At 36.8% G+C, this 11,771-nt stretch overlaps 1 protein-coding gene across 1 annotated transcript; it reads right to left on the reverse strand.

Moving 5' to 3' along the window:
- Window positions 1-4,190: 4,190 nt before the first annotated feature.
- IL21 (interleukin 21) lies at window positions 4,191-11,402 on the reverse strand. Its single transcript, XM_053595162.1, has 4 exons — window positions 11,235-11,402; window positions 11,096-11,131; window positions 6,380-6,535; window positions 4,191-4,292 (listed from the first exon to the last, which is right to left on the reverse strand). The coding sequence occupies exons 1-4, from the start codon at window positions 11,400-11,402 to the stop codon at window positions 4,191-4,193; spliced, it is 462 nt and encodes a 153-aa protein (XP_053451137.1).
- Between the last annotated feature and the right edge of the window lie 369 nt (window positions 11,403-11,771).

Genomic DNA, 11,771 nt, shown 5'->3' on the forward strand with positions numbered 1-11,771 from the left:
GATAAGGTCAAATAAGATGAGAACTTGGACTCATGAATTAGTAATTAAGAGCTCATTGTTGACTTGAGACATGGCAATTTTTTTTTTTTTAATTAAGACAGAGTGTCACTTTGTTGACCTCGGTAGAGTGCCCTGGCATCACAGCTCACAGCAACCTCCAACTCTTGGGCTTAAGTGATTCTCTTGCCTCAGCCTCCCGAGTAGCTGGGAGTACAGGTGCCCACCACAACACTCGGCTATTTTTTTGGTTTTGTTTTTAGCAGGCTGGGGTGGGTTCTAACCCAGCAGCCCTGGTGCATGTGGCCGGTGCCCTACTCACTGAGCTACGATGGTCACCCAAGACATGGCAATTTTAATGATACAGTGATAGGGTATGGGCTGGATAGAAATCAGACTATATGGGCTTGATTAATAGATGGGGGAGAGAGAACTTAGACATACGTATAGAATATTATTTCAAAAAGCTTGACTGGAATGTCCAAACCCCTCTCCTTCCCATGAGGTGAGGCCATGCCCAAACTGACTAGGGACTGGAGTAGATGGAGGAGGTCTCTATCCAAAAATGTGACAGATGTTAAAAGCAGGTGAGGATTCAGCGCTGAGAATGAAGTAGGAGATTGACTTGGGTAAGTAGATAGGAGAGAGAGTTTGAATGAGTTTTCAAAGGTTAGCACCCAGAGCCACTGTCTGAAGCTGGATTAGGGCAGCAAGAATAAGACCACCAGATAGGGAGTTTGTAGCCAGGTACTCAAGAAGAATGACCAGGGGAGGAGATGGTGTGTGCTGCTCAGCCTGCGGTTCAAGGGACTGATCTGGGGCCAAGGTTCTGTGAGGGAGGGAGGGAAACTAATAACCTGAGAGAATGGGAGAGGTGAAGGCCTGCTGCCTTCAGGATCTGAGGACAGATGCCGCAGAACAGAGGAAGGGCAGTTTGAAAGCTAAAAGACTAGCAGGTGATGGTTTTATATATGTAAAGATTTCAGAGAGAGAGAGAGGTCCCAGTGAAAAGCATGAGGCATGCCATGGGAGTGGACCATGAGATGGGGCAAAAAGATTCAGTTCTTGGACCAAGGAGGTCAAGGCCTGGAAACTTGTAATGTTGGTGGAATCTTCCCTGTGGGCACTGAAGTCACCCGGCATGATGGCAGAAGTTCGTTTCAGGGAAAGAACGTATTTCAGTCCTCAATGAACATGAGAGAGTGGCTAGGAGAGGATGATTATTAATAATAAGAAAAGGACAGAAAAGCCAGATAGGATAAACTTGAGCGCAGGGGAGTTTGCGTGAGAGTGTGCATGTCATCGTGGCAGTGAGCACTGGCAGGATGCCTTTAACCCCACCTGACCCTGACAGACCCCTGGCAGGGCCGCAGAGGAAGTGATCTCCTTGAGGGAGAGACAGAAAGTGGACAGTTTCATTTCAATGAAAGTAGGTAAGGAGAGAAGAACATCTTTACCATCTACATGTAAAAAACTCTATTTTCCCAGAAACCGGGGATCATCTTATATTTTCTGCTAGGACTATTGAACAAAGGGTTTCCAGGGAATCACAAAAGACAATTGTACTGACTGGATAGTATTTAATAAATCAGGTCTTAAATAAGAAGCCATAAACATGAACATTTAAAACCAAATATATAATAAATAATTATTAAGTTATAAAGTACATAGTTATATTAGGACTAAATTCTCAGATGAAAATGTAAATACAACAGAGCAATAACATAGGGTAATAATGCTACACTTTTATACGAGTGTCCAGAGAAGACACTTTCAGCTAAGATAATAAAATTCATAATTAATTTTCCCCGAACTCCCATGACCCACACCGATGTCTTCCTTCCTTTTCCCCCTGCTTCCTTCCTTCTTTCCTTTTTCTTGGAACATTTCTCTTGTTCCTGCAGGGAGTGTTGCTACAAAAGCTATTGAAATAAATGTTGAGCAATCGAACATCAGACTCCGTAGAAAGTCTTACTCAGAAGTACGATCAGATATTCCTGTAGGAGTACCCAGAACTTCAGAGACTCTCGAACGTATAAAGCTCTAAAAAAGGCAGAATCAACCTTAGAGATAAAGTCTAGCACCCTCATTCTACAAGTAAGGAAATGGAAACACAGAAAGTTTAAGCAAGTGACCACAGTTTCAGAGCCAACAATGTTTCAGGTCTCCTGTGTTATCATTCATAGGTGAACAGAGATGTTTATGGGCTCTCCTTATCTCTTTTAAAACTGGCTGAGTCTTGAACACAGCACAGTGAAGATGGAGCTGTTCAAGTTCTCACTTCCTCACTTTGTTTCTTCTAATGCATTGCTTTTCCTAGGGCACTGTAGGCTCTTGACTTGAGTTTTAAACTCTGTTTAGTAAAGGCTCTTAGCTAACAGCCCATTAAATAATTTTTACTCTTAAAGTAGAGACTCTGGTCGAAGAATTGGGACAGAGATTTTTAAAAATAAACATACCAAAATAAATACATTATTTTAAATATAAAATCACAACAAGAAAGAAACCAACAGCCATAAATCCAGAAACAAGAAATACAAACTTTCCATATTTTCCAAGTTGTCTTTATGCCTGCTTTCAACTTTTATCCCAAAAAGCTGAGCTGGCACCCTTTGACACTTAGGCAGACTTTAAATGTATATTATCATCATTAGGTACGTAATTGCTTTGTAATAACAGAATATCTTGTCAATGACAAAAACATTTCATTGAGATTAAATAATTGATTCTAACCTTTCAGAAAAAGTTAAGTCTGTATTTGTTTTTAAAACACTTTTAAGCAGATAATGTTTCTTCCCAAAGCATAAAGCGTCTTCCATCCCACATACTCTTGGACACACATAGCCATTTTAACAATAAGAGATTCTCAAATAGCTTATACCAGTCTAGTGAAAATTTTATTTTTCTAGAGTTTTTAACTAAGTATTTAAACAAACTCTGTTGGAGTTGACATGAAATGACAAAGTAGCTTGTTTTTACTACCAAAGGGTGAAAGATTGGAATGCTTATGCAAAAGTCTATTTTTAAATGGGACATGTCTCCTGATTTTGGTGATTGAATTTGACTTATCCAAACCATGCAAAGACAGTCTAAAATGCTAAACATGTTTTAAAATTTTATCATCCCAGAATTTCATTTTAAAAAGAAAGAAGGAAAAAGAAGACAGACGTTTGGAGCTCTTAGCTCACTCACAATACAATCACTGTAATAGTTTGAGAAGAGAGCTTGAAGATCTCTTAAATTCTGTTGGCTCCAGATGTGTGTCCCTCTATAGCTTCTAATTGCTATTTCTACAAGCTTAAAATTTTAGCTTATGAGGGGACCAGAAAGGAAGGTAATAGTAAACCCATTTCTTAATACTCTGCTACTACTTTAAACAAATAAAACAGACTAAGAGTCTATTTCATAAATACATTCACATCTAAAGTATTTAAATATTTTGATAAACCCTGTAAAGAAGTAAGTCTTTTTTTTAACAAAAGCCATCTGGTATTCCTCTGATGCATACATAAATTACATATTTATACTGTTAGCCCTTCTGAGATAAAAAGTAAAGTCTTTGGATATAAGTTTTTAAACACTCAATTTTCATTTCCTTAAAAGAATAAAGACTTCCACTTTTCATTTTGATCCTATGCTTCTATGTTTTCAGTTTGAGTGAAAGTAGACACTTTTTAAGTTATGATCATAATAGACCTCATTCTTGTGGTTATCAAGATCAAGGTCAATACAAGATCAATAATCTTCCAAACTGTATTTTTGGTTAAAAATTTTAACCTTCTTCTCCAACGAAGAAATGTCAAAGTTGGGTAACAAGATAAAGTAAAAACTTCAGAAGTCATAGAAATCAATAACACAGGAAATCAGACTCTAATTGAGTAGAAAGCTTTTCCAAGTTGATCAAACAATGGAGCATGTGAATTCAACTAAAGGATTGCCTAGTAGTTTGGAGGAAATAATCCTGACTTTGCACACTTATCCAGGTTTTTTCCCCTCACTATTGTGCTCTTCTACTTGGAGTACCAAGAAGTGAATTTCCCTGCTGCGTTAGAGTATGTAATATAGTGTCCAGCTTTGAGTTAGGTCCTCAGGAATCTTCATATCCCCTGTGCTCTAGGAGAGATGCTGGTGAATCATCTGTGGAAAGAGTATGCCATCAGTATGTAAGAAGCAGTCGAGTAAGAAGTAGAAAATCAAATGTAAGTCAAGGTAGATACCTGTTGGAGAAGTGACTTCAGTCTTTCTAAGAATTCCTTGGGTGGTTTTTTCTCATAAAAATCACATGAAGGGCATGTCTAGAAATCAATGAAAGAGTAGCATTCTTGTTTAAAACATTTTCCTAATTAATAAAACAATGACTGAAAACTTATTTTTCCAATTAAAGACATGTCATGTTCACTGAAAAATATTTGTGAAGTACATAAATTGTTCAGGAAGTAATAGTGGAAAAAAAAAATCACTTGTAATCCCATCTCCAGGGATAACCATGGAAATGTTTTGCTGTATATTTTTCTAATGTGTGTGTGTCTGAGTGTTTTTTTTTACTTTGTATTTGTTATTTACACTAGGTGGTGGTAATTGTTTTTTTTTGTACTTAACATATCACAAGGAATTAAATATTCCTCAGAAAATACAATATATAGTGGTTGCTTTGTATTCTAATATAGAATGGAATTATTACTATCTTGAGACACACAGGTTGCTTCTAACTTTTAATTTGTAAAGAATATCTCTGCAAATAATGTTTCATATATAACTAAATTAAAAGAATAAAAAATTTCAAGGCTTTTAGTCTTTATTGTAAAAAAAGTTTTACCTCTTTTCACTTACAGCATTCTTACCATGATTAAACATTGTTGAAAATTTTATTTGGGAAAAAAATAGGATTTCCTTGTTTCAACTTGCTTCTATTTGATTACTAAGGAAATCAAACGAATTATCATCTATGTATTTCCTGCTTACTTTTTTTTTTTATATTCCTTGGTTTATGTTTCTTGTCCTTATTACTGTTGAGATACTAAACACCAAACACTCAGGGGTTAGCATCTCAATGCCAGCTTGATACTGCAGTGAGAGCCTTTCGGTAGCGAGTAGTAGGTATAAGTTCTAATTCTCATTCTGACACTTAATATTTGTGGAACTTGGGGTGAGTTTCTTAATCTCTCTGGTAGGTCTCACTTTCCTTATCTATAAAATGAAGGTGTCTAACTCGATAGTTCTAAATTCAGTGCCTATGTTACCATTCTTCAAGTCTTTGATACTAGGTTTCAGAAACATGCTCAGCTTGAGGAACCTCAGTTTCCTCCTGAGGAAAGTTGTAGATACTTTTCACATGGTGACCTGGCCAAGCAATTGAAGGAAATAAGAATCATTTTGATAACATGATTAAGATTTCATTTGAATCATGTGTAGAATTTCTTGGAGGAGGGAGAACTGGTTTCAAAAAATGAGAGTAATTTATTTTACATGATTTTCTACCAGTTTTGATTAATGCTTGAATTACCTGGTTCTTGAGTATTAACATTGCTCGGAGTTGACATAAAAAGGCATATACAAGAGGGTCTCAGGGCCCTCCAAAAGAATGGACTATTAAAAATTTCCCAACCAAGTGATGAGATCACTTATTTTAATTCAATATCAACTCTGCTACTGGCAGGACAGAAATCTTCTCTGGGAGAAGAAGCCAAAGGCAGAGATTTATCTGAGCCTCTTTTTTTTTTTTTTTTTTTTTTTATTGTTGGGGATTCATTGAGGGTACAATAAGCCAGTTACACTGATTGCAATTGTTAGGTAAAGTCCCTCTTGCAATCATGTCTTGCCCCCATAAAGTGTGACACACACTAAGGCCCCACCCTCCTCCCTCCATCCCTCTTTCTGCTTCCCCCCCCCATAAACTTAATTGTCATTAATTGTCCTCATATCAAGATTATCTGAGCCTCTTATAAGGCAGTCTCTTTTCTTGTCTTTCTGGTACTAAGAATACAAATTATAGGTGACCATAAAATGAGAGGAAAATACTTCCTAATTCCTAAATCACAATTGGATTCTCTGGCTAATGACTTTCTCACCTTAGGAAGGTCTCCCAGCTACCAGGGACTATCGGCAAATTCTAATTGAATTTCTGGGCACTTTCAGGTCCATGAACTTGAAAGAATGACCTTTCTTCTCAAAATGCACCATGTATGATCCCTGTATCTATAAAGAAGGCAGTAGAGGCTCTGGCCACGAGTATGTGTGTGTTTCTAAAAGGCATCCATAAAGTTTGTGTGCAATTTACTATGTTAACCTATTTTAAATTGCACACAAAATTTATGTCCACTGTATAATAAAATTGGCATAGGTAATATGTACAGATGAGATAGAAAAGGGCTGACAGTCTTACTAGTCGGTGTTTCTGTTGTCTCCCTGCATTTGTGAGAGGTAGTTTCCTCTTCAGCTTTTTGATTAATAAGTTGATCATCTTTTCATTATCTCCTGCATTTGCAGGTTTTAGCCGGGTCTCCTGAAAACATGAAAACGCTGACTGCTCACAGTGTCTCTGAAAGAGAAATAATTTGTTTATATGTTAATGAAAGTTATTCAGAAAGTAAAAAAAATGATGTTCCCAAACCTATTTCTACCTCTCCCACAGTGTCTTGGATACATTCATTTCAGCAGACCAGTGAGGTCTGATTTCACCTCCTAATTAATCTTTGGGATGAAGAGATGGTGATGCCTCTATATAAATTTCCTTGTCTTAGGGAAGAAGGGACATTTCCCAGTCTAACAGACAAGAGCCTCACTTCTTTACAAGTCTTTATTCCAAATGCTGTGGGCCATTTCGAGGTCTGGGCAGTGGGCAGGACTTCTGTTTCAAAAGTGAAAGTTAGTTTGGTTGAGAAACATTTGCTGAATTTTGAAGCTCTAAAAGTTACGCTGTGACTGGCAGCAGCGTTGGGTAAATTGGCTGTCGTATGATTAAGAATATGTTTCATCTGTTTGCTGCTTTGCTATATAATGTACGCAGGAGTACCTATCAGTGACATGTCTTAGCCACACTTTATTCTACACAGCACCAGGCAGTGTTGTTGCTAGTGAATGAGATATATATTATTATTATATATTATTATATATAATGTATTAAATTTATATTATTTATATATTATATAAATATATATTTATACACACATATACATATATATGTACATGTATATACATATGTGTACATATATATACATGTATGTATATATTTGTGTAGTCAACAGATGAGGTAAGTGGATTAAAGCCCCTCCTTTAGGGAAAGGAAGTGGGTACCCACCTCTGATGACATATTCCACATCTAAGATTCAATACACTTGCCATAGATAACACACAGGACTTTTCTAAAATACTATTCACACTCTCAGGTCAGTTAGGGTAAGATTCTGCCTGAACCAAGCAGTCGAGGAACAGAGTTTGAGACTCACTTAACCAAGGGGAGGGAAGACCATTTCTTAGAAGGTGAGAGTATTATCTCCGAGAATGGAGAAGTGAACAGAACATGCATTAAAAACTTGTCTCTTGGTTTGGCAAAGTAACCGTGACTAGTGAATAAGTTACAATCTTAGGAACCAGGCTAAGGACAAAATTTATACTGACTTGTTGAAAACATTTTAATCCTGATCTAAGAGTTCATATCCAAGTTACTTGTATCCGAGTTATTTTCATCTTTCAGGAAATGTGTATATATGGTGCTATTTCCCCTGAAGTTGCTGTATCTTCACTTCACTGATGGGTATGGAGGCCCATACCTTATAACCAGAGACCTCAATCCTTCCCATCCCTACAAGAACAGCCCTACATATAACAGTATGACATGAATCTTCTCATAGACAGTCAGCTGAAAATAGCAGCTGGCTTGCTTTGCATTTTCCAACCCATGTGCTTACCCAATACGAATGTTGATTAATAACTTGCATCTTTAAGACACAAACCCATCGGGTTTGCTTTGCATATATAGCCACAAGCCGAGAACCAGCTTATCTGGTTTCCTTCTATCAGGCAGCTTGCCTCTCAGAGGGCAAGGTGGTGTCCTTTCCATATGTTTGCCAAAATGCTTATTTAATAGAAACTATTTATAAATGTTAATTATAGCACTTTTTTTTCCTTGAAAACCACATGTTCATGTTTGTTGAAGTTTTTTCTTTTCTCTTCTTTTTGACCACAACCGGCTTAACTTACTGGAAAAAAATAATATTCATATTTAAAGAGGTAAATTTTCCAGCTGAAACTGAAAACACTAACTGCTTCATCCGTGATGATCTGAGAAACCAGCATTTCTCACAGAGGCCCATTTTGCTGAGTTAACATTTACATGTGTATGTTGAAAGAAAATTAGGTTCCAAAGAAGTAGAGGGGCCCTACCAAATGAACTCCCCTAAGACAATACTGCCAGGACAATCAAGACCAGTGATCAAAGGTTTTCCACCTAAAAATGCCTTTCTGAAAGTTTTTCACTGTCATCTGAACACTGACACCCATATCGATGCAGATGTGCTGTGTCTCCTTCCTTGTTCACCTGTGTTAATAGACAATGGTGTTTTGTTTTGTTTTGTTTTATTCTGTTCTGCAAGCAGCAGAGCTATCTCTGGCAATGTGTGTTCCAGAACAAATAACTGCTAGATAGGGCTTTAAATGCATATCAAAGGCAGCTAGCTGCAAAGAGGAAAAGGAGTGGAGACTAACTGTTCCTCCCAGCTGCCTTAAGGCTATGTTAAGAAGGGGAGTGGAGAGATTAACCTTGATGTTGAAAGGTTCAGGTACCCTGCCACTCTGAGTTTACAGGATGGTCCAAGTCCGCGTGTAGCACTCAGACCATAACCTTTGTTCTCTTTTGCTGTACTTTGTCAACAGCAGACTTTGTTTCCTTTATCCTTTAAAACATGGGAGCATGAAGAGTTTTCTGCTCCTATGTCAGTTTTGCAGACTAGAGGGAACAGTAACGAAGTCAAAAGCAAGAGTAACAAACCATGGCTCCCTAACCAGTGAACAAGTCAAAAGCAAGAGTAATAAAGCATGGGTCTCTAACCTGTCTGCTTTTGCAAGGAGGCACACTTGACTTTGCTGTTTTGCAATTGAATATTTGACAATACTTGTCTCCTTAAAGCCTATTTTTAACCTACTTTTTTTCTTTTTACTTTTTCTCTCTTTCTTTTCTTTCCTTTTTTTTTTTCTTTTCTTTCTTTCTCTCTTTCTTTTCCTTCTTTTTCCTGGTCATTCACATTAGGAACTCCTGCTAACTGGGCAAGATTACCTTAGTCTTACCACAAACTGAATTTACATCAAGGTTTCTCAACAGGGGCATCACTGACTGGATAATTTTTGGGGCTGAGTAGTTCTTTGTTGTCAGGGATGTCTTAAGTAAGCATTCTAGAATGTTTAGTAGAGTCCCTGGCCTCTGCCTTCTCATCTCCGCCCCACTTGTAACCATCAAAAATTTCTCCAGACAAACACAAATGTTTTCTGAGGGGCAAAAATCATCAATTGAGAACCACTGGTTATAAGAATAGACAGAATGAAATAGAGAGAGAGAAAAAGATGCTTGAGAGGCCATTTAGAGATCTTAGCTAATCATTATATAAATGCAACATTTAAACAATTTTATTTTTCTTAAATTTTGTACATTTTAAAAACTCTTTGATGCTAGCCTTGAAAAAGTTGATGTAATGGTAAAGTGGCCTTGAACTATTCTCTTTTTTCCTGAGTTTGCCAGCTAATGTAGCTTAAAGATCTTAGATACACAGTTACACACTTACATCTAGTCAACATTGCTTCATCCGATTATCAGATAGATACAGTATCATTGAGACAGTATCTTCTCATTATGATGTAAGATAAAGCATATCTTTCCTTAACACTACAAAGGAAGTACCCATTGGATCAACTCAAGTTAGAAAATGGGATATCTTTATTTTTCTTATTTTGCAACTTAGAGACCATAGCTAGGAAACTCTGGAAAGGACTCTAACCACAGTTAAAAAGGTGTATGAGAGGCTGAAAATATATGTCGTGATAACATTTGATTTAGAAATATTCTCATTTATTGTAAAAGTCTTTCCAATAAGCTGAATATGCTACTTTCATTTTAGATGCAGCTTACTAGAAAAGGAGCTAGTAAATGAGAGTGGTTAGGTTAGGAGATGGAGAGTGAATTTTAGAGAAAAGCAATAGTTGTGACTCATTCACTTTCTAAACTTTTACACAGTCATTTACGATAATTGTTTTCTTTGCAATGTATTTTCATAAGTCTCCCCCAATTGCAGTGTACTAATTACTGGTAACACTTTTATAGTTATTCTAATTTATGCAATTAAAGTCTGTGACAATGAAAACATTTTTCCATTTCCCCAATTGCAAACCAGAAGACCAGACTGAAGAATTTAATGGAGAAAAAGAAGCACCTTGAATCATGTCCCCAGGCCTCTTCTTCCTAGGACTCCAATGGATTTAAACGACTTAAGAAACAAGATGAGTTGTTGAAAATGGTTCCTTCAAAAGATCTCACCCGAAGGCCACAGACAGGACTCACTGAGGCCAAGGTATATGTGAACTATATTCTACGGAAAGGCTTTGATGTCCACATCACTATTCCTCTATACTGTCTCTGTAATCTAATTCTTAACTTTCTTCCTTTTTTTTAAAGTTTGTTATTAGAAGTGAATTCTGCTCCTGCTGGTATGTATCTATATTTGTTAAATAGAATTACAAAGAGATCCCAAGAGCTTTCATGCCCAAGAGCTCTTGAAATGTAACTTAGCTGATTATTGTTCAGAAACTTATCATAGTATAGGACTCTTTTCTAGTTTTGTTATTCTGTGTCAATAATACTATTTAGGAGTACTCTTAGAGATGTTTGAAGATAGTCATATTTTATAAGAAATGTAATATATCATGGTTTTGGTTGGTTGGTTGGTAAATCAATAAATGTTTGACCAAAATAGAAATAAATATTTTACCAAGTATTAAACCCTCAAATTCATTGAAATTCAGCATATTCCTCAAATAAACATCTTAATGCCTTTCTTACTGGGTTTAATAACATATCAAATGTATTTTCAGAAATAAACTCAACTGATCTTACCTTTACATCTTGTGGAGCTGGCAGAGATTCAGGGTCCTAGAGCAAAAGAAATTTTGTTCTGAGTTATTTTTATAAGTCAAAGCCTCCTTTTATAATAATTGAAAAATATTAAATTTTGTTGTGACAAGTATGGTCTTACCAAGAAATTCACATAATTTTTCAGCTGGTCAACAATATCTATAAGTTGACGCAGTCTAATCATGAAGCGATCTTGATGTTGGGAGCTGGATTTATGGACCAATGTCCCCAAGAAGATGACCATTAGACAGATGACTATCCTCTGCATGTTGCCAGGACTGGATCTCATAAGGACCAACAGTAGAGCAAGACCTGGGTCTCACTTCCACCTCAGCTTGACTGAGAACAAGCTGTCAGTAAAGCTACCTATTTATTCATCCTTCAGGGAGAGGTAAAGCCCTCCCATTGCAGCCTGGAAATCTTTGTAAAATGGATGAATGTGAGTAACTCTTTTTTCTTTTCCACTGGCTAGCTATACGTGTGCATGTGCTAATGTGTGGGGGCAGGGATTGATGGAGTCAAAGAAATATGCCCCATCTGCATCTTTGACAGGAAAAGAGAGAAATGGGTGAATTCCAATTTTCAGCATGAATCAAGAAGCAGTATAATAAACAGTAGGTACGACAAGACTTCAAAGAAGTAAACAAAAACACTTTGA

Source organism: Nycticebus coucang, chromosome 1 (genome assembly GCF_027406575.1).
Source record: "Nycticebus coucang isolate mNycCou1 chromosome 1, mNycCou1.pri, whole genome shotgun sequence".
NCBI lineage: Eukaryota > Metazoa > Chordata > Mammalia > Primates > Lorisidae > Nycticebus > Nycticebus coucang.